The sequence below is a fragment of the Syngnathoides biaculeatus genome, chromosome 12 (genome assembly GCF_019802595.1).
Source record: "Syngnathoides biaculeatus isolate LvHL_M chromosome 12, ASM1980259v1, whole genome shotgun sequence".
NCBI classification, from domain to species: Eukaryota; Metazoa; Chordata; class Actinopteri; order Syngnathiformes; family Syngnathidae; genus Syngnathoides; species Syngnathoides biaculeatus.
Window position 1 is genome coordinate 20,039,191 of NC_084651.1, and position 23,784 is coordinate 20,062,974.

The following is a 23,784-nucleotide window of genomic DNA, read 5'->3' on the forward strand; positions in this document are numbered from 1 at the left end:
ATCTGTTTTTCTTTAGACTGTTATGTGAAGACATTGACAATGGTCATATCAATGAGAACTACCACAAGGGGCGACAGGTGATCACTGTCACAGGTACTGAGGTACTAGAACATTTGATGAACAAAGAACGATTGATGGCACCATTGGGTGAGTCTTTTTTCGTTACTCTTGATTTCCCACGATGGCCCTAAATTTTTCGTGTCGGCCCTAAATTTTTTATGTCGGCCCCTCAGAATGCCCCTAAAAAGCCCTTACATTTTTTGGGTCAGACTGAGTATGAACCCTGTATAGGCACTCCCAAGACACACATGCATACACAAGGGAAAACAGTGAGCAGACTTTCATACTGTACCTCAAACAAGGGTTTGGCACCTTGCTCAAGGGCACCACCGCAATGCTGTAAGGCAAAGATCTATGCAGTAACCAAGCTCCATAATTTCAGATCTAGCACATTTGATTATGGTGTCCAAGTCAAAAAGAGGAAAATAAAATCAATGAAAAACCAATAATGAGTGCAGAAATAACTTGAAATTGTCCACAAACTATTGTACCAATGTCTTAATATTGTTTTACACAGCCTGCTGAGGCGGTCATTAATCAAAGGATTTCCATCACATGAGAAATCATCACTGGTTGATAGGTACAGTGCCGTGAAAAAATAATTTCCATCCTTCGTTAAATCACAAAGTCACTGTAACTAACCACAAATTTGGGAAAGGTAACTTCAATTTCACAAGCCACACCCAAACCTAATTAACACCACACTTGCTAAATCAAGAAATTACTGAAATAGACTCTTCCACATAATGTGAAGTACGATACAAGCTCTTAAGACCCGATGCATCATGCCACGATCCAAGGAAATTCAAGAAGAAATTATGAAAAAAGTGGTTACAAATCCATTTCCAAGGCTTTGGGGATTCAGGGAACCACTCTTGGAGCCATTATCCACAAATAAACTAAACTTACACTAAGAATGCGACGACGACTCATAAAGGAGGTCACAAAAGAACCTTGAACAAGATCTAAAGACCTGGAGGCTCCACTGGCCTCACTTAAAATCATTGTTCATGACTCTACCATAAGAAAGACACTGACCAAAATGGCATTCATGGGAGAGTTCCCATGTGAAAACCCCTGCTGTCAGCAAAAAATACAAAGGTTTGTCTCACATTTGCCATAAAATTCAGTTTGATGATTCTCAAAACTTTTGGAGAAACATTCTTAGAACTGAAGTGTCAAAAGTTGAGCTTTTTGGAAGGTGTGCAGTCTGTCACATCTGTTGTAAAAATGGTTGTTCTTCCTGAGCACTCACAGGAAGTGGAGTCGCTGCTGGGCCTTTTTCACCACTGCAGTGGTATTTACAGTCCAAGTGAGTTTGTCCATAATGTAGACTCTCAGAAATTTGAAGGAGTGGACCCTCTCCACACAGTCCCCATTTCGGAAATCGCAACTAAGAAGCCGCAAGAAAGCAGCATTATGTTATTATTATATTATTACTTATGAAAATATACCAACTTAGACTACGTTATCGACTTCCGTGTGTTTTCTCTAATAATAATAAGCATTTTACATGCAAAGTAGTTGCGGTCGTCGCGTACCAAATCACTAAATACACAGCGTTTGCATAATTTCAAAACAACACCGAAAACTTCATATATACATTCAAGATATCGGAGCCCTTACTATTTATCAGTTTATGACTAACTAAACCAAACAAGAACTTCACAAACGCTTACCAGTCAATATTTCCAACATGAGGCATATTCTCCACGATGGGTCTGACGGCTGTGTCTGCTTCTTCATCGCCAGCTACTTTGTCTGAATAATAATTCGAACAGGCTCAAATTGATAACCTGTAGCACCTTCATAAAGCTCGTATTCTTCACCGTCTTCCTGTAACGCTTCAGAATAATGTTCATCGCTCGACTTATCGAAAAATTCATCAGCGTTCTTACAGCGTATTCCTAAGGGATCCATGTTGTTGTCACAACATCGTACATCACGCCCCTGATCGGCTTTCACCGTCACGTTTCCGTCCTTTTCCGGCAAATACAGCAATGTGCGATCATTTGTTGCAGATAATCGAAAAATAAAAATGTTTTGTTCATAACGGATTTAAGATTCGTATTCAGCATAAAAACTATATAATATTAGCAAAAAGGTGCATTGCGGTCCTTCCATTCCCTTTAAGTTCAGGGGAAAATAAGTTTTTCATAGGGGGCCAGAAAGGTTTGGCTTTTTTTTTTTTTTTGTGCCTTCCTAAATTGAATTGTCATTTGAAAACTGAATTTCATATTTCCTTAAAATTGATGATTTCAAGTTTTTGTGTGTTATAGATATGAAAACAAAAACAAAAAAAATGAAATCAGGAGGGGGCAAATAATTTTTACGGGACTGTATTTTGTCTGGGTGGCACAGTGAACCAGCTGGAAACCATTGGCCTCACAGTTATGAGGTCACGAGTTCGATTCCCGGCCCTCCCTGTGTGGAGTTTGCATGTTCACCCCATGCCTGTGTGGGTTTTCTCCAGGCACTCAGGTTTCCTCCCACATCCCAAAAACATGCAACATTAATTGGACACTCTAAATTGCCCATAGGTGTGATTTTGAGTGCAGCTGTTTGACTCTGTCTGCCCTGCAATTGGCTGGCAACCAGTTCAGGGTGCACACCTCCTCCTGCCCGTTGACAGCTAGGATAGGCTCCAGCACTCCCGCGACCCTTGTGAGGATAAGCGGGAAAAGAAAATAGAGGCATGTATTTTGCCTTTGGTTTCCTGAGCAAGACACTGATACCCCAGTGTGTTCAACTAGCAAATGTGTACGTTCACTGTGATGGGTAAAATCAAAGAGCAAGTTTCTTGTGCATGCACGTCGTTCATGACAATAAAGATGATTCTTCTCCTTCTTCTTCTTCTCATACATGCATTTTCAGTGGCCTTCACGGTTAGAGATGGAATTAGCCTTATATTACAGCTCATCATATTCTTAGTGTTCTTGGATGCTTTTTTTTTTTTTTTTTTGCTTATTTGGGCCTTCATCCTGTTAGACACTCGAGAATCAGAATCAGGACCAATAATCTGTGGCAGAAATCAATTTTGGCAGCACATTTTGTTTCAGATTGTTTGAGATTTGTACAGATTCCAGAAATTCACGATCAGTCAGTCAAAAAAGAAAAATGAAAACCTTACAATGGACACAAAAATAACTTAAAACTACTGAGATTGGAATTTGACAAAATGCCTGTTGACGTACCACAAAACATCTGGGAGAATGTCATGTTGACAAATTAGACAAAACTGGAACTTTCTGGTAAATCACATAAACTATGTTTACAGATGCAAAAATTAAGAAAGAACATTTATTTTTACTACTTTTGTCAGTCAAGTTATTTGACTATTGAGGATTTTTCATTTAATTAACACAAGGGTACCATGAATTTATCCCAACTGTGTACATGTACATGCATAAGTCATTTCATAATATACACAGTAACAGCGAATTGTCCATTCACCCCATGAAATGATAATGATCCAGAGCAGGATACAGGATACATGGTACTCATGAAAGTCGTCTGTGTTTTGAATTTACAATACATACCGTCGTTGGTTTTAAAAGAAGAATTTGGCAAATTAAATTGGCTGAAGTGAGATATCATGTGGTTTAGTTGCAGTATTTTCCCGTTGGCGTGCATGCAGCATGGTTGTACTCTTGCCAACATTTTAAGCCCCTCAAGTTCTTTCTTGTCCATTCATATTACGAATAGCAATCCTTTGGCCAGTGCTCATTTGATCTCAAACTCCCCAGTGTATTCTGAGAATTACTGGTGTAGCTCCTCACCTTGGCACTCACATCAAGGACAGACATCTCTCCTATTACATTCCACGAACAGCCTGCTGTTTTCTGTGAGATTTTTTCCTGTTGTTTCCCTTTGAAATGTCTCTGTCCTCTCTGGAGTTTGGCCTTCAATGAAAGCGCCGATTGTAATATTTTTAGTGGAGCACAGTCATCAGTGAAAAGTTCAGTGTGCATCAAATTATTCAGTTCAAGGAGGCATTGCTCTCGATGGTATTCCCCACCTCAGGATGTGGTTCGTGGGCTGATACAGTACATAAAGTGGAATTGGAGAGTTTTGTGGTGGATCTTGCACTTAACTAACTTTCAATATGGTTGTCAAAACAATTGTTTATGTCACAAGCTTTTCTCATGTATCTTTTCCGTTTGGTGAAATGTTTGTTGAAAACAATTCATGGACAATTAGAGGTGATGTATGGCTTGTTTGTTCTACTGTCTAAAATCAATATAGTCTTTTACATCAATATTGTAATGGCTGATGCAATTGCAGCCAAATATCTTCTGTTGCATGATATTTTTGTGTTTCCTATTTCCAACATTGCTGCTGAAATTATGCAGGTTTCCCCATTATGGGATTATAAAGGATATCCCATATATTTATTACATTAATGTACTTTTAACTTTATCGGCCAATTATTTGGGAACTAAATTGTTTCTGGTTTCAGTCCTCATGTGGCTGTCTAGTGTTATCGATGTCCGTCCATCCATTTTCTTTGCCGCATATCCTCATGGGGGTCGCGGGGAGTGCTGGAGCCTATCCCAGCTGTCAATGGGCAGGAAGCAGGCAGGGGACACCCTGAACTGGTTGCCAGCCAATCGCAAGGCACATCGAGAAAAAGAGCCGCACTCACAATCACACCTAAAGGCAATTTAGAGTGTCCAATTAATGTTGCATGTTTTTGGGATGTGGGAGGAAACCGGAGTGCCCAGAGGAAACCCACACAGGCACGGGGAGAACATAAAAACTCCACACAGGCGGGACCGGGATTGAACCTGGGACCTCAGAACTGTGAGGCCAACGCTTTACCAGCTGACACACCGTTCCATCTTGTTTTCGTTGTATTACAGTATTTTTTTTAAATTTGCATGCACTTTTACTTTTCAAAGTTGGTTACGCTCCACCATAATGCAGTTCCAGCCAGAGCAATGTGACAAGTGTAAAAAGCAGTCAGAGCATATAACGCCAATCCTAAGGTCCTTGCACTGGGTTCCAGTCAGCTTTAGAATAGATTTTAAAGTTCTGCTACTGGTCTATAAATCACTAAATGATTTATGTCCTGAGTACATGAAAGAAATGCTTACAGAATACAAACCCAGTAGAGCTCTGAGATGGACTGACTCAGGTCAAATAGTGGAGCGCAGAGTCCAAAGCAAACATGGTGAAGCAGCATTTAGCTATTATGCTACACACAAATGGAATAAGTTGCCAACAGAGGTCCAAATAGGGGTGAGGTCAGCCCCAAATGTGAATGTTTTAAAATCCAGGTTGATAACTCTCCCTTTTTCTCATGCTTTTTAGAATATATCCACTTTTTGATCATATTCCTTGCTCTATATGTGGTTTTAATTCTTTTTTTATATATGTATTTCGTTTGTCATTTTTATTTATTTATTATTTATTTCACCAAGCTGCTTGGCAAGTTCTCCAGCCGTGTGGAGTTGTACAATTTTGTCTCTGGTGTCTTTTGATAGCTCTTTGATCTTGGGCATGTTACAAGTTTGAATCTTACTGATTGAATGGGGTGGACAGGTGTCTTTATGCAGCCAACGACCTCACACAGGTGCATCTGATTCTGGATAATACATGGAGTGGAGGTGGACTTTTAAAGGCGGACTAACAGGTCTTTGAGGGTCAGAATTCTAGCTGATAGACAGCTGTTCAAATACATATTTGCAGTTGTATCACACAAATAAATTGTTTAAAAAATCGTACATTATTTCTGGATGTTTCTTTTTAGATTATCTCTAGCACAGTGGACATGCACCTACGATGAAAATTTCAGACCCCTCCATGATTTCTAAGTGGGAGAACTTGCAATATAGCAGGGTGTTCAAATAGTTATTTTCTTCACTGTAAGTTACATTATTGTAATTAAATTACTTCACAAACACCAAAACTTTAGGGCCTGAGTCGACAGAACACCGGTACAACTCTTAGTGCTAGCACTAGCTTGGTGCATTACGTTTTGTTGTCTGCTTATCCTATCCTATTGCTATCCTATCCTATTGTTATCTGCTTATCCTATCCTATCATATCCTATTGTAAGTACGTTCTTGAACATTCCTCAACCCAGTCTAGAATTAAAGTTTAACGTGACCGGGGACCACCAGCGTGTATTTTTCCCCATTTTGCTCTTTTTTGTTATGACACACAACGCATTCCATTGTTGTTTTGTTCCACTGATCACATTTGAGTTGACGAGATAATTTAGCGATCATAAAAGACTGGATGGGGTGTATTGGAATACAAGTTTTTATTGCAGTAGTCTGACACTGCGCAATCGTGAAAGACCAAATTTGTCTTGTCATCTGAGCCCGGGCATTATGTGTTTGCCTGTCCCACACTGCTGGGATGTTTTTTTTTTTATTTTTTATAACTTTTATGGCTGTCAGATATTTACATTATTACATCAAAAGACATGTGACATGGCTTAAAATAAGCCAGCTTGTGGATTCAGATATGCTGTGCTAGAGGGCAACCTGGAGTAAAAGTTTTTTGTGGAGTCCATCAATGACGTTATTGATCGAATCTACAAATTATGGCATAAATCCGATCAGCATCAAATTCTAATTATCGGTCAATACCGATCAAGATGATAAGATTGGTGTAAAGTCTATCTAAAAGCACTTGAAAAGTGCAACTATTGGGACTCTCAAGGCACAGACGTTAGTAATAGAGTTTCCTTTGACCTTTCTACACTCCAGTCCTGTTGCTCCTATGGTGTGTCAGCACCAGCAGTGGGTAGGGCAGCCTGGGAAGGAAGAGCAAGTGTTTAGGATTGTGGCCGTTGTTTTCTAGTCTGACGCAGAGTGGGCAGTGGAGGTGAGTGGCGTGCTGGGCTGCAGTTTGGATCAAAGGCAGAGCAGATGTGTTTCTTACCCCCCCCCCCCCCCCCCCCACATACACAAATTTCTTCTGCACTCTGGATGGGCCTCTGTGTTTACTCGCCACCTCAGCACGCCTCAGTTGTTCCTGTCTCACAACAGTCAGGCCTGTAACTTTCCCAAGGGACTGGAGCATGTGATCTTCTCCACCTGCGCCAAGTGCAGGGTTAGGTGACACGTGGTTCCGTCCCATTTCATGTCATATAGTTGATTACTTTGGTTGTCTTGCGCAACGTGAGCACATACTGTTTGGTTAACGTAAATCCTCACAAAATGAGTGTATCCACAAACCTCATTGTTAAAGGGATAAGAACTGTCTTCAATTTTCTCAAAAGTCCATGCCCGTGCATGTTTTTTTTTTCTCCACCGGGGAGATGTGGTGAGCTTAGACAAACAAGGCATTCTTCTTCAGAACGATGAGGGATGGAGTTCGTGGACTCATTTCTCTGCAGGAGATCATTTCTGCTCCAGCTGTGAATGTTTTTTTTTTTTAATTATTCTTTGTACCAATTTAAGCTTTCTGTTTATTTACTTGCCATGATGATTCCGCAATTTGGCATTTGAACGAAAGCAATCATTTAATTTCAAAACCTCAATTTTATGAGGGATTAAAACATTTCAATATGTTTGAATCTTTGTGTGCATGTGCGTGTGCGTTTGTGTGTGTTTGTGTATTTGACAGGTTAGTTATTTTCCTGCTTTGTAATATCTTTATCAAAGGCATAACAACTTCAGTTACTTTTCCTTTGAATTAACAAGCCTCGGTGGTGTTGAAGATCCTCAGTAAAAGCAATTGAATTGACATTTGTAAGGTATTGTAGAAACCCATATTAACAAGTTGAATGTCTAGCGCCAAAACATCATTTTAGAATAATGTATAGACAAACACATCTCACTTTCCAAAGTGTGCTCTCCACTTATTGAGACCTTACATTATTTTCTTATACTTATCCGGTTGCTACTAAGTCCAGTTCCTTAGAAATCCGTGATGAACCATCAGCTATCCCTCTTCTCTTTCCCACTTTCTGTCTATCTTTCTCTCTATATCCACCCAACATCATTCTCCCTCTCTGCTTCCTTTCTTTCACTCGTTTGAAGTTGGGCCGACAGAAACAGGCATCAAAAAGTTCTCTGAGAACCTCCCATCGGCTTCTTGTTGGTTTTTCTTTCAAGTTTATTTTCAAACGGTGTTTATTCATAGTAATGCAATTCACTGCATCCACAGCTTGCTCAGAATTGTTGTTGGTGTGTTAGTTACGTGGGCATGTGTTTGTAGTTGGATCTTTGTGCACAATCCAAGGGCTGTCATACCCCTGTATATACAAGTAACACAACAAGTGTAAAAGACCGAGCTTCTGCCTGCACGCCACACTACACTGCAGACAAAAGGCTATCTGTAGAACACTTCCCGTGTGAGCATTGTGTTTGTAGGCATGATGGAGATCTTGTTTAGACAGAGGGAGTACCTCTGTTTTATGAGTTTCTTCTTCTCAGCCCCTTCTTAATCTCACTTTTCCCTTTCATTCAGTGTTATCTTGTCCTTTTGTTTGTTGGTGTCTGTACCTACCCCCATTGCCTTTCCTACTCTTGGCCACGGCCTCCTCAACACCCAGTGCACTGCATAACAAACACATGAGTGCAGTTTAAGTTTCTTTCGGGTAAAGCCTCCATGCTCCACTTTGCTTATGCACTTATTCCTTTCTTCAATAAATGTAACTGTCACAAATAATTCCATGTAGATCCACTGATCTGTTTGGAGACTGTTGCCAAAGGCAGAGCTCACCACATTGGCTTTCCTCATATTGGATTCAACAGTTTACTAACCGCTTTATAGAAAAACAATAATCTGAAAAACAATGTTTTAACCATAGTATGTTATTTGGTTTGAGGACAGAGAATTATGTCAACATGTAATTGGATTGTCACTGAATAGTACATCTACAAATGTGGATTTGTGCTATTTCAGTCCTTTGTTGAAAGTTTTAATTTTGCTTTCTGTATGAAGAGCATTCTAATCAAGTATAAAGTTTAACATTGAAGGTGCCTTTGTGGAAAATGTTGGACAGGGAGCTCTTTTTCAAAATGTAAGCAACTTTGTTATGCCACTTGTCATTTCCAGCTATAATATACCCCTTCACCAAATACAGAATACAATTTAAATATAAGTTCAACTATTTCATTTTTGTAGTTTATTTTCAGTAATTGTCACACCCTAGTTGCCCTTTATCAGTTATATTTTTCATTTATCCTCTACAATTAAGTACATAGTCATTATTATTTAATTAATCATGTTTTATATGGCATGTCTGCGTGGGTTTTCTCTGGGCATTCCGGTTTTCTCCAACATCCCAAAACATGCATGAATTGGAAACTCTAAATTTCCCCTCGGTGTGATTGTGAGTGCGGCTGTTTGTCTCCATGTGCCCTATGATTGGCTGGCAACGAGTTCAGGGTGTACCCTGCCTCCTGCCTGTAGACAGCTGGGATAGGCTCCAGCATTCCCGCGACCCTTGTGAGAATAAGCAGCTAGGAAAATGGATGGATGGAAACTAATTATCTCACCAGTTATTACTTTATCAAAGACGTAACCATTTAACATTGCTGTGAGACTTGATCACAGTTTCCTCTAACATTGAGTCTGTGGCTGCAATATGTCAAACTACATACGGTATTTGAAATGTAGGTGTTTCACATTCGAGTAAGTACAGTGGAACCTCGATAGAACGGACTAATAGGTGCATCCAATATTGCCGATTGTCTGTTACATTATATTACTTTTTTTTTGAAGCCTTTATCCACTAAAAAGCTTTAAAATGTTTGAAAGTCTCACATTTTATCCAAATTTACCACACTCGTGTGCTTAGTCATGGTGACATTGTTGACGTACAATACTCAATGTAGATGAGTCCCTTTCATGAACTACAAGCAATTAGTGTGCTTTCTAGTTCAAAACTATTGCCAACGGCGAATGGCTTGACCAAAAAAAAAATACCAAAAACGGTATGTTCCAGACTCCAAAGACATGTTTTGTATGGCTCAGTCATGCCGCTCTCATTCGCTATATGCACAATAAATAAAACCATCATCACAAGGCCACCACACAATACCCCACATTTGACATGTCCGGCATGTAGATACTGGAGGCATGTCTTTTTGAATTGAATTTATCTTTTTATACATAAATCCCGAAAATACGTCAGTGCCATTCTCTGGTTGCACTGCGCCACAACACCAATACACAACTGCAGACAATTCTGGAACAAACAGACATTGTTGGTGGCAGTTCAAGTGACAAATGGAAACTATTTTTAGATGCATTGTTCAGTCCTCACGGTCCATTTAATCCGAGATCCGTTATATCTGGGTCCGTTTTATCGAGGTTCCTCAGAAATATACTCCTTCACAAAACAGCATTTTGGGTTTAACCAGATCTAATTGCATTCAGATAATTATTATTTTTTTTAAATGCATTCTGTTAAATGTTGCCTGACACTGCCAGAAGATGACAGCTGTCTGCAGTGGAGCCAAAACTTTTCTCAGGATGCCAGGGATAATATTTTTTGTTTACACGGATTATGTTTGTCCTCTCTAGACAGAGCTATGCGAACAAATCAGATCAGAATATTTTTCCAGAGAGGGAGAAATCCAAGAGTCTTTCAACTGCACCACAAAAATAAAGAAAACTGTGCTTCAAAAGATGTAAGTATGATCTAATTCAGAACTTTCCGACCCCTCCAGTCAGACAGGATGCTCAAGTATCTGCTTGTCTTGTTCAGAGCCAAAAAAGCCAATGTCCAGCAAGAGCACCGAGCTCCCTTTGTGGGCAAGCAGCAAATTGAGCAGAGAGCCTGTGTTGAGTACCAAAGAGAGAAACATGGAGATGATCACTCAGACAAAAGCTCATCAGTAAATGTCTCTGATGCTGGAAGGATGGCCCCTGAAAACATAGGGCAACAGATACCATGCTCCAATGTTGTGATTCAGAACCAGGGCCTGACCTTTCAGAGGCAAACTGCAACTTGTTCTCCCGACAGCATAAACCCAAACATGCCCTCAGTGAGTTTCTGCCCACATGAATTCAATCCAGGAAGCAGATGGAGCAAGAGGACTAAACCCGGCGATCCAGAAGACCCTCGGCCATTGAAGGCCAACAGGGCAGGCCTTGATGGAACTCCAGCCAAAATGCAAACTCACTCCACTGAGTGCTTCACACAAATATCCAAATACAACTCTCTTCTGCTACCGCCCCTTCCTCTAGACAAAACCAAGGAGGAGTCCAAGGCTTTCCCAGTCTCAGAGTACAAGAAAACCACAGTGGAAGTAGAGCTGCTTACTCCAGGGAAACGGGACCAGAGGCCCCCCCTCACAAGCAATAACACAACACAGACGAACCAAAACAGGCTGGCCACAAGTTGGAGGGGCCTATCTGTCAAGCTTGCATCCTCGGGATCGGTTATTACTTCCAGATCCACAGGCGGGGAGGAGGGAAGTAAAAATGCGCCCAGAACCTCGAGATTACGACGACTGAAGAGGTCCTGAGGGGGACAGAGGAGCTACAGTCAAAACGCCTTACGCTATCGAGACAGAAATGAAATTGTGTCAGGCCTCATGATCTCCCTCCCAATCCTCCCTCCATGGTGTTTGTACACACACATGGCCTTTTACTACAATGTCGATTCTTTTCACACAAAGCCACACAGGCAGATCCAATACAGAACACATAATTGATACATGAGCGTTTTGAGTTATGTTTTGTCAAATACTTGAAACAGACTTCGCCTCCACCCATAAGTAGTCGTGGTCAAGAGAGGCTTGCAAATGAAAGTCAAAAACCCTTAATTGGAGTTTAGACTCGGGTTTTGTGTTAAAAGATTGGGGATTTCAGACAGGCAGGAGCCATGCAGTACGTCATGGCTTTCAGGCTGAAATAGTGGCTCCCAAGTGTCTGTAAACTGTCCACTTTCCCCGCTGAAGCTCTGCTGTGATTGATTGCTGTTTCCAGATTTATATCAGGTCTGTTTCTTTCGTATTGAAATTCTTAGAGCTTTTTCATTCATGCATAATTCCCATTCATGCTCATTTCTGTATTTACATTCTGTGTACATGAAATGTACAGTATTTTCACAATTTTTTAATGCGCCATGAGAAGTTGTGCTTAGGTTGAAATTTGCATGTTTGTCTTTGTACAACACAGAAGTGCACAGCAAATGCAAAGTATTGAAATATTTGGTTTTGGTAAGATCAAAGCATTTGACACTGCCCGGCAAACAGTCTGTCAAAGAGCCAGGCGTCCGTCCCTATTAGAGTGCTGAGCAACGACAGTCCAAATTCAAAACTTACGATGCTCCACGTGATGACATGTCACCCTATAATGTACTATTTTAATAAACCTTGGTTTTACTGAACATTTTATGATCTGGATAAATCTGTTTTTTTCTTTCTCCAGGTTAGAAAAACGCATCTGACAGGGGCGTAAAGTGTCGACTTGTCATCAGAAAACAAACGCGGTGATATATGATCGAGATCTGTTCAGTGTCTTGCTCATACAGTCCATAAGTCTGATGCTCATAGCACATTGACAGTGCAAGTCTGTCCAACACTAACCATCAGATCAGCGGTGGCTTCCTGAGAAGGCGCTGATGTAATAGGAGATGAGTAACATACAGAGGCCAAATCTTGAATGAAGAAAGAGCAAATGTGGTGTTTTTAGCAAAGTCACCCAAGTGGTTGAAGCTTTTATCGGCAACAAAATTGGAGACCACTACAAAAACGCTCAGTTTCTCAGGTTCATAGTGATATTACTAAAGCTGCAGTGCAGTTTCAGATTTCGAACAACAGAAAAATGACAAGTACATCTTTATCCTTATTCCAAACCGTGTGAGAGCTGAATCCTATCCCAGCTAACTTTGGGCAAGAGGCAGTCAGCCTACGCCCTGAACTGGTTGCCAATCTGTTGCAGGGCACATATTGACGCAAAAACTGAGTGGGAAATGAGCGCACGCTGCCTGCACCAAAGTCAGGAGTGTGGACTTCGACGCTATCCGTGACCCAAGGTTTTCTTGAACTTTACCATGAGAGTTCAGCATTGGATAGAACTCGATACAAGGCAACTGTTTGATTCCAGCGTGAAAAATCCCCCAAGTCAGAGATCGTCCAACAAACCTCACAGTAGGTGTGAGACAATGTGGCGTGTAGAACGGAATGCAATGGAATGGCTGCCATTTATTTTGATATGCACATTGAGGAAAATTTGGAGTGAACTTATTTTCCATTGCTGTAAATGCATTTAAACCCCAAATCCCAGAGAGACTCGAGCTCGTCACACGGTCTCCAGAACAAAGACATCTTTAATTCTCTTTTCATACAAAAGATTTAATAAATACAATTTTCAAAAACATCTTGCCAGATCCAAACTGTTCTCAAGTTCAAACAAGTCAAAAATGGACAACCATTGCCGTGATCTCAAAAGGGTCAGCAAATGAAGACCCTCATTCAGAAGTAATGAGCAAAAGATGCAATGACTCATGTCAAGGGTGGCAGTATTTAATGTGGTTCTACAGTGTACTCTTCAAGTCGTACAGTACTCTTACGACGTCACGCAGACAAATGCAGATGGGATTTTCTCATTAGTTGTAGCCACGTGACCTGCATCGGTGGATCTCGAAAGCCTTCGAAATGAGAGTGAAAATTTGGAGGCTGCTTGATGACATTATTGTTCCCTTAATTATTTACTGTGTGAAAGCAAGCGCTGTATGTCATAGGAAGCAGCCATTATTGATTCATACTTGCCTTCAGTCAATGTACTGGCAAAAAAAAAAAATAATGAAATGTCAAATGTGTTTTATTAAAAAAAAAAAAAAAGTCTCAGGCCAAAAGCGCCCATTTGTTTGTCTTTGAAATTCTGACATTTGGCATTTTAGAACACATTGAAGGAAGCGGTAATTGAAAGAAATGGTGAGCTTCCACAGCTATCAAAACCTTCAAACTAGACAGAACATATAAATAAAAAGGAACGATATCTTACTTAAGGCTCTTGATTATTAAATTAATAAATCAAATATACACAATGATTAATAAAAAAAAATGTACATATCTACATGTTCTCAATCAACATAAATTCTTCATATTGGCAGCAATTGCTGACATTAAACCCACCCCTGACCCCAAAATAAAAATAAATAAAGTTCTTTTTTCTTTTTTCCTCATTTGACAGTGGCAAAGTCTAAAGCTGAAAAAGGCACTTTTCTCCAAAACGGTACTAGAAAGAATTCAAAGAACACAGTAAAATGATTAGCCCGAGTGCTGGACACAACAAGGTTGTTTTAGTCATTGTACAACAATTAGAACAGGAGTCCATTCCATGTGTCCACTAAATTTAAAAAAAAAAAAAGACAAAAGAGGCGGGGCAGGCTGGATGTGGGACTGAAATGTAGTGGAGTAAACGCAACATTCTACAGTGAAATGTATACCAGTGCTTTGTGTTTCCAGCCAACCAAAGCAACCGTCACTGCCAGTGTAAGCCAGCTTGTCAAAACTTAAATTAACGCGGGGAAAATAGGAAAAATACTGCAGGGTCACGAGTGACACGACGTGACAGTTTACCAAGTAGGCATGCAAACGCTCCCCTGGTTCACCCACCACCGGGGTGTGAAGACGTTTAAGGCTTGGTTGCACAGCAACACAGCTGTCTGCTATACTATGTAGTCCATTCTATTTATGCTGTTTGCTGTCTCCAAGTCTCTGTTGTCCTGTTTATTAGTCCAATTAGGGTGTTTGGATGTGGAGTTGGGGCTGGAGATCTTCTCATCCCGCTCCACTAGCGTGTACGCTGGCTGCTTGGCAAAGCGGCCCTTCTGGAGGTGCCTCTCCTTGTCGTCCTCGTCCCCCTCGGGGTGATTTGTCCTTATATTGGCGATGATGGAGTTCTTGTTTTCATAGTCTTTGATAGCCACTGAGAGGCTCACATGCTTCTCGATGGGGTTCTTGATCTGGTTCAGCTGCTCGCGCACGTTGTTAGTGGTGTTGTCCTCCGAGCAGGCCGCCGCCGTGCCTCCTCCGCCTCCACCGCCGCCGGAGTTGCTCTGTTTCCGCCGCCGACGCATGCACCACAGCAAGATGGAAATAAGCAGAAGGACCCAGAGGAGGATGAAGATGGAGCTGAGGAGGGGCACCAGGTAGTCTGGACACAGGAGACATTTAAGAGTCGGTAAGATCCAAAAGTGAAAATGGATAACGGGGCTTTTCATGCATTAGTGCTCCCGCCAGCGCAACCTGACCTCTGAGGCGTGAGCGGGGGAGGGGACTCTTTTTAGCTGTCACCCCATTGATGAATGGCGGACATGTGGGAGTCTTATGAGCCCAGCCAATGCAGCACCACAAAGCCAAGCAGCTCTGCTTTTTCCATCCCGTTTGGACTACATTCTTTTTCAAACTCAATTACACCTAACATGATGTAGCAGTCAGCGGCAGGAATGTGCGGCTGCTCCTGCTTCCCCATTTCATTTCAAACGCATGTGTGTGTACATCTGACAAAAACCTCAAAGGGATGTGTGTGCGTGTGTGTGTGCGCGCGCGCAGATGTTTTTTGCTGCCGGTAGTTCGTACCAGTTTTGTTGGGGCTTGGCACGCGCACCTCCACGATGGAGGCAATGATGGTGTTATTCCCATTGCGTTTGCTAACCAGATCAATGATTCGCTCTGTCATCTCTTTTACGGGGCTCCGGTCCAAACGATGGTCTTCTGTTGACTGCGGGTGCAAAAATAAAAAGCACAAGGACAATTGGGTTACACTTTTTAGCCTAGTGCAACTGATTCATCATCACTTAACGCGTTTAAACCTGAAGACCTTGCAACGACACTGCTTGCTGTCAATCAAAGAGGACTAATAGCTTTAAGTTTGACGACAAGCAGGAAGAGAGGTACTCACTATGCAGACATGGATCTCGTTGCTTGCCGAGAATGACGGGTCACAGGTTATGGACACTGAATGCTCCAAGGAGAAATTCTTGACGACGTACAAGCGCCTCAGCTGGTTGCACACATTCTCCACAGTCAAGCTCTGCACAGCCAGAGGAAAAATGAAGCAAAGGTTAATGCAAATGTTTAAAAAAAAAAAAAACAGGAAGTGGGGGTGAAAGAAGGGAAGAGTCCGGCACGTGTTTTGGAAGTATGTTCAACAAGCTCGCTGGTTGAGACTGGAGAGCACAAACGTGTGCTGTCATGCTTGTGAGTGATGAGAACATGTGGTTGATAGTCGTGCGACAGCACTCACTAGGACAGGCCCTGCATACCAGATAAAACATACAATCCTCGATTGTTAGATTTACCTACTGAGGGAATCCTATCTTTTCTGTAATTTCTCAGTTTTGTAATACTAAATGCTTGGAATATTTGAAGTACAGTTCAGTGCATAATTTCTGCCATTTTATGTTGATATTCGATAAGACTTTGCCGTTTCTATTATTACAAATGTGGGGGTTTTTTGGGAGGGGCGAGAATTGATGGCATTTCAATAGGAAAAATGTATTTGAAAGACAAGTAAATTGACTTGGAAATTAAACTTGTAAGTACCACTGTCCTTTAAAACCAATCAATAGATGGCGGTCCTAAAATATTGTATTTACCGTAATTACCGGCCTACAGAGCGCACCTGGTTATAATCCTCACCCAGTACATTTGTAAAGGAAATACCATTTTGGTACATACATTGGGCCCACACTGAAACGTGAGCTATTTACAAAAAAAGATGGTACACAGAGAGTTTAGCGGTAGCACCACTGCGCTGATGCTACCGCCGCGCTAACAGGGTTGGTTAAAAAAAAAAAAAAAAAGAAAATGGTAAAAATCACTGAGACACGGCATTAACACGCCAGCGCTAACAGGGCCAGACCGGTAAAAGTCACTTCCTCGGCACATATCCACCGGTCTCCCTCTTACCTTTTCCGCAAGACTGCCCCCTAGTGGCCGTTGGGAAAAAAAATGCCCAAATTAGCCACATCACCGCATAAACCCCAGGGTTGGAAACGTGTGAAAAGAGTCGTGGCTTATAGGCCGGAAATTACAGTAATGTGTGGCATGTTCCTGCAGCTCACCCTAGACAAGATGTCCTTGTTGAAGGTGAAGGTGATGTTAGCGCAGCTATTGTCCTGGTAACTGGAGCTGGGGTGACATTTGGGGCTTGGCAGCGGGTTTGAGAGCCAGCACTCTCCGAGTCCTTGGCAGGGCTTGACGAAACAGTGGCCCTCCCTGATGGGGATGCAACTCTGGCCAGAAGGACACCCGCCTCGACCTTTGGCGCCGAGATGGCACGCCACTGGACCACACCACATCTGGAGAGAACAAAATGATACCCGATGAAACAATACCAGAAACAACAACCACTATACACCATGATGGTGCAAAATATTGTTTTGTCTGTTTTTGTTTGATTTCAAATCTGAAAAATCTCTTCAATCAGAAGTGATCACGATGACATCTCATCTTCTTGTAAAGGCTGTTTTACAGGAGCCTGACCTAAAGCATGAATCTCAATACGCTGGGAATAACTTTGCTGGATTCAAATGGCAAAAAGCAATCAAAGTCACTTTTCTCGCCATTAAAACTAAAATTAGTTGATTGCAAAGTTGCAAAACAGAATGTGGCCAATCATGAAGTGAATCAATTTTGTAGGTTCTGAATGAGGACGTTGTCTATCCCTGCCGATCACTTTCACCCGATGATGCATTTTCACTGGAGGGAAAATTGAACCATTGTTTCATTTACTCTTTGGATTGGAACGAGAACAGCACTTCAAGCTTCATCTGTTATCAAATGACTCATCCTCCTCCAGTGCGAGCGTGGGAGATGTGAAAGTGGCACATGACCCCTGCCATTGTGTTTCCTTTCAAAACAAACGACATCATCGCAGTCCAGAATGGGAAATGGCAAAGCTGCTCCACATGACTGAATATTCGAGGGCTGCCCTAAGATCTTTTTATGCTGCCTCACACCCACTGTGACTTTGCTTCTAATCCTGTCATTGTTCACACACATTCTCCCAATAGACAACATTAACACCGCGACACGCACGTGGTCCGTGCTTCGCATACCTTTGTGCATACGACTTTCCCGTTGGAACAGTGGCAAGTGTTGCAGTCTTCTTCCCATTTAAGCCCATCTGCGATCACACGTCCATTAACTGAGCAGGCTTTTCTTGACACTGCATTTTAAAAAAATCAAAATTAAAAACAATAAATATGTGGCTTTTAACAGAGCACTGGTTTTGGATCCATTATCTTGAAGGAACTACCTTCTTGACAGTGCGTTCCACTTCGGTCTGGCGGGCACAGGCAGCGGTAGCCATTAATTTCATCAACACAGGTTGAGCCGAAGGAACATGGGGAGGATTGGCACTCATTGATATCTGCGGCAAACAAAGACGAAAAGGCTCCTTAGTGGAAGAAAGACATCCAGACAGAATGCAAACATTAGCAGAATCACTCCACAAACTACTAATTCTCTGGCTAGGTTCATGAAGGTCATTTGTCATTTCAACAGCAAACAACAGTACAAATAGTTAAAAGGGGGCGGGGGATTCGCCTCCCCCATCATCTTATTCAGCAAGCAGCAACACTCGCTAGCATGCAGGAGTTACAGGCTGGACTTCACGGAACAAAGGGCTCGCAATGGGAAAGAATGTGGCCATCTGAAAGCCTTTAAGAGGGAAAACAATCTGTGTAATCAGTGTCAGAGAACATGGCTGATTAGCTGTTGGCACACTAAGCTGGTTTCCCCCTGGGGACAGCAGTGGGGCCCACCTGGCGCAGTGACACTGAAATGGCTTGGCCTGGGCCGAAGCCCAACGCCCAGATAATTGGCTGGCTAGACCTGCCATTCGGAGCGGGCCCGTCGGCCGCCCGCACTATAAGTGACGGCTCAAACGCGGATCGGGGACGAGCAAAGCTGGCGGGGCGGCCGGCTGCGCCGCTTAATACTCACTGATCCGACAGTCTGGACCCGCGAAGCCCGGCGCACACTCGCAGCGGTACCAGTTGTCTCCGTCGACGCAGGTTCCGCTGTTGTAACTGTAAAAGAGATGGAAGGTTATTTTTACAGACTCCTTTACTCCATGTTGCAAATATTTAACGATTTACCACAACAGTATCTCCAACTATTGCAATTGTGGTTGCTCATGGGACCCATACTTACTAAAATCATCCCATAGTTCCCCAAAGAAGAGCAAATAACTTAACCAATTAGGAAACTGCAGTTTTTGGTGACACGAGGTAGTCATTCAATAATGTTTATTGAGGCCTGTGTAGAATAACAAACTATTTACCTTTGTCTCACAATTAAAGTGTTCCATATTTGATTGACAACTGCTATATTGGATCTCATTAGATGAAAATAGTCATAAACAATTGGCAGTTAATGTACATAAACTACAATAAAAGAATAGTTGTCTAACCATCCTATAATTGATGCACTTTCGTTCAACAAAACGAATCAGGCTCCAACTGTTCACACCTAAGGGCAATTTGGAATCTTTGCACGCACGTTTTGGGTATGTGGGAGGAAGCAGACGCACCCAGACACACAAGCACAGAAATCACGCAAACTCCACACAGAAAGCAAAGATCCAAACCCACACAGTTTTGACTCCAAGGAAATTGGGACAACCACACGCCCCACTCGGCCACCCATTTACTCTGCCTTTCAATTTTTTTTATTTATTTTTTTTTTAAGTGATTATTGTTTTTCAGTTTTGAATAAAAAGAAAAATACTGGCCAAGCTTCAGTTTTTCATGGACAGTGACAATATATGTATTGTTTTTATTTATTTAGACTAGTGATCCTCCACCACGCCCTGCAGACCATTTAGTACTGGGCCATGATTTTTGCCCATTTTAAAAAAAAAAGGGGGGCTAATTATCACCGATTAAATCGGTTAGCCCCAGCACTTGGGTGTAAAATGTTTATTTTGGACATCAGAGTCGCAAAATCCAGTTTGTGTACCGCTGTCCATGCATTCACATGACACTCGCTTGTCAGTATACTGTACTGTACTTCTAAATCTGCATTGAGCTTCAACTTACCATGGGTGGGGACTGCAGTCGTTGGTGTCTGAAAGAGAAAGTTGAAAACCGTCAATGTGTTGTCTTTTGCTCAAGCAAGAGTGTTTGGTATACAAAATGGCAAAGAGCACGTCTGGGCTTGTGTGCATATTGGGTCCGGGCTCCCACGCCACCCTCTGGTTCTGTCTTATTAACCGCACAGTGAGAGCTCGCCCCTCCCTTCCACCGCCATCGCCACAACAACTCCCCGCCCCACACAAACACAGATTCACAAGTACACTCTCCCGCCGCCTGCTTTTGTTTTTTTTCCCCTCAAATGTCGGGGAATTTCTGTTTTGGAGAGCATGAGCTGAGGGGCAGGGCGGCCGGTGAAAGAGAACAGGGCTGCAGAACAAGCAGACATGTCACTGTTTGGACAGGAATGCAACAAGGAGAGGGGTGAGAGGGCTGGGATTTGGACAAGGGGGAGAAACATCTGTCTCCACTTTCCGAACTTTGAGCCCCTTTCGACTCATGGCCGGCTGCAGCCAGGGGGCGATTTTTATTATGTAGATAAACACAAAAAAGAACTTGGATCTCTCAAGCTTTGGCCATTCAGCTCTTTGCCATTTGTTTGTGTGCCACTCCTACATAACTACAGTTTTTAATACATTAACATGATTCCTATTTAATTGCAGTAATATCCCAATTATTTATGTATCCGAAGAACAAAACTGCAATCTAACTATTATTATTTTGAAATAAACCCTATACAGGTACTTGATTTACAAGTAACCAAAACAAGTTGCATCGAGATTGGAAGCTGATGATCAATATCAATTTAAAATCACTTAAACTCTTCATGCCCCAGTGAAGTTTGGAGATTTTTGGAAGATTATTAAAAAAAAAAACAACAACAACAACTAAGAAATCACATGTACATAAGTGAACTTGAGTTCATCCCCTTTCCACTGATCATCATTCAGCTTATTGGAGTCCACTTGCTATAACGTCAGTTGACTGGACAGGATTTGGGTAAGACCTCCAAGGCAGGATCGTTTCGAGTCACAGCTCTGGGTAAGAGAACCCAGTTTGCATCTTTGCTGGTTTGAAGATCCTGATGAGGACGGCGGTCCCCCATCATCCGTAAATGGAAGAAGCTCGGAACCACCAGAACTCTTCCTACTGCTGGCTCAACTAGAATAATCGCTTTAGTTAGTGAGCAGACCAAAAAGCTGCCAGAGATCCAGCGATCCTCTGTGCAAAGAGGAGAACCATCTCTGCTAGAACCAACCAACCAGGCCTATATAGTGAAGTGGCTGGACTGAAGCCACATGCCAGCCCATCCGAAACTTGCCTGAAAGCATCAGAAGTTAAGAACAAATTCTCTGGTTTCATTAAACAAAGATTGAAGTCTTCGCCGTGTATGCCGGACAGGAAACCGGAATCTGTTCATCACCTGGCTAATAACAGCCCTGCGGTGGCAAAATCATGCTGTGGGGGTATTTTCAGTGGCAGGAATTGGGAGACTGGCAGCAAAGTCTAGCAACATTCAGGATAAAATCCTGCAACAGAGCACTCTTGACCTCGGACCGGGCGACTAAATGAAATCATCTTTCATCAATGACCCGACGCACACAGCTGATCTGACAAAGCAGCACCTTAAGGCCAACTATTCGAATGTTCTTGAGTGGCTTAATTGGAGTCTAGACCAGTCAAAGGAAAATGGCCACTAACCGGCACTCCACATTCACACATGACGGGACCTTGAGGTGCCGCAACGTGGGACGGGCGAAATCAGCCAAACATACGGGGTGCCGAGCTTGTGGCATCGTATTGAAAAATGATTGAGGCTGCAAAGGTGCCAAGCCGCATCGAAAAAGTACCGAGCAAAAGCTGTGAATACTTATGTACATGTGATTTCTTGGTTTATTTTTAGGCTCTGTGACACTGCCTCTCTCCTGTCACACCAACTGTAATTTGTCGTGAATATGTAGGAACCTATTTTATTTTGCTCAAATTCGGGATTGATTGACCCCCCCCATACCTTGATCTTTGTGTATATGACTGTTCTGTACACATAAACTTTCAAAAACAACTAATGAATAATGCTCCAATCTCTATGCCAGTGAGTCGATAATAAAAATAAAATCAAACATTGGACCCCTGCCACTCACTGGAAGCGGCAGCGAATAATGAAAGTCTGCTGATAAATGAGAGCCATTAAAATAAAGTTTTTTTTTTTTTTTTGCATGTCTGTTTTATTCAACCTGATAAACTCTTGAATAAGCTGGGGATAAACTACCAATAAGCATTTTGGGGGGTTGGTGTCCCCCGCCCAACCAAAACAGAAAAAAAAAAAGATTACAAAGAAAAATGGTTAAACATGCAAATCAGTTTTACGTGAATATATAGGCTTCGCTGTAAATGAATATTATGCTGTAGAGGTGTTATTATTGTACAGTATTTATTTCATGCCAACACACAGCTGTTTTACATGTTTAGATGGAAATGGTCGTGGGAATATGGTGTGGATCAGGAAGTAAAGGAGGATAAAATGAGTGATAAGACATGTGGAAGTGCATTTCCATTGGTTCAATGGTACAACAATAGACTTACTTTGGGTGCACGTGGGACCCTCCCAGCCCTCCTTGCAGACACAAGAGAAAGACTCCCCTGTCACCACGCAGGTACCGCCATTCTCACAAGGGTTTGGAAGACAACTGGAGTTCTTAGCTGTGGGAAAACAGAAAATTAAAGCCTATAGTTATGTCTGGGACGACTTGGAAGCTTATCAGAAGACCAATCTGTCCTCTTAAGTTACGCAGGGTGCTCTATTCTGACTTCAACATCACAGCACATTGCTATTGGTTCAGACTATTTTGGCCAGGGATCCGGGAGAAGTCTTCATTCCAAAACATGGAAGCGTATTGTCAGTGCAATGGGGGTATTTAAGCATCTGTCTTTCAGCACTGAGGGGAAGGTAAAATGGCCAGGGACGGAGCATTAACATAGCGAAAGGCTAAAATCTGCTTTTTGATCTTACTGGTGTGTGAGAGAAGACAGGCCTCTACCACACAAGACTCTTTCCCAGACTGCCGTGAATGTGGGACTCACCTATATTGCACGTAGTCCCCTCCCAACCCGGCGGGCACTTGCACTGGAACGTATTGCCCTCGTCGTGGCAGGTGCCGCCGTTGTTGCAAGTGGCTTCATCACACTGACTTTCGCCTGGTGGGAGTGTTTCAAAATGGTTAGGTTGCAGGTAGCCAACACCAAAGAGACAAAGTGTACTGTAGACTGAACACTTATGGAGCCATCAGCAAATACCACAAGCTTGCACAGGCAGACTACATGCATGTAAAGGGCGGTGGGGTGGGGTGGGGTGGGGGAGGGGGGTGTGTAGGATCTTACGGGAGTGGCAAGTTTTCCCCTTCCAGCCATTCTTGCACTCGCAAAAGAAATCAGTCACCAGGTCCTGACACGTTCCACCATTATGACAGGGGTTGGCGTTGCAGTCGTCAATGTCTGGTGCCGCATGGGAGACGGGTGGAATTAATGCGCCACACCTCAGAAGCGTCATGAAATACTCTTTGATGTTGCAGTTATGTACTCACTGATCTCACAGTGGTCGCCCTCCCAGCCATCAGCGCAGATACACTGGTACACGCTAACTTTGTCAATGCAGGTTCCACCATTGCGGCATGGGCTGCTCTCGCAGTCATTGATATCTTTTATTTGAGAAAAAAAAAAAAAAAACAAAAAAAAAAAAACACAGCATTGGAATGAATCTT

The 23,784-nt window shown here is 42.4% G+C and overlaps 2 protein-coding genes across 3 annotated transcripts in view; one reads left to right on the plus strand and one right to left on the minus strand.

Moving 5' to 3' along the window:
• Positions 1–12,364, plus strand: part of slx4ip (SLX4 interacting protein) — a 41,814-nt gene extending 29,450 nt beyond the window's left edge. For both annotated transcript variants that reach the window (XM_061838039.1, XM_061838041.1), the window contains 2 exons: positions 10,552–10,658; positions 10,736–12,364. In XM_061838039.1, coding sequence (XP_061694023.1) covers positions 10,552–10,658; positions 10,736–11,498 — 870 coding nt within the window. In that variant the 3' untranslated portion in view covers positions 11,499–12,364. The remainder of the gene's footprint in view (positions 1–10,551; positions 10,659–10,735) is intronic.
• A 1,122-nt stretch (positions 12,365–13,486) lies between these two features.
• jag1b (jagged canonical Notch ligand 1b) overlaps positions 13,487–23,784 on the minus strand; it is a 29,961-nt gene continuing 19,663 nt past the window's right edge. Inside the window, exons 15-26 of the mRNA XM_061838037.1 lie at positions 23,608–23,721; positions 23,405–23,518; positions 23,108–23,221; positions 22,610–22,726; positions 20,033–20,060; positions 18,936–19,021; positions 18,247–18,360; positions 18,047–18,156; positions 17,051–17,287; positions 15,886–16,017; positions 15,564–15,705; positions 13,487–15,138 (exon numbers count right to left, since the gene is read on the minus strand). Coding sequence (XP_061694021.1) covers positions 14,651–15,138; positions 15,564–15,705; positions 15,886–16,017; positions 17,051–17,287; positions 18,047–18,156; positions 18,247–18,360; positions 18,936–19,021; positions 20,033–20,060; positions 22,610–22,726; positions 23,108–23,221; positions 23,405–23,518; positions 23,608–23,721 — 1,796 coding nt within the window. The 3' untranslated portion in view covers positions 13,487–14,650. The remainder of the gene's footprint in view (positions 15,139–15,563; positions 15,706–15,885; positions 16,018–17,050; positions 17,288–18,046; positions 18,157–18,246; positions 18,361–18,935; positions 19,022–20,032; positions 20,061–22,609; positions 22,727–23,107; positions 23,222–23,404; positions 23,519–23,607; positions 23,722–23,784) is intronic.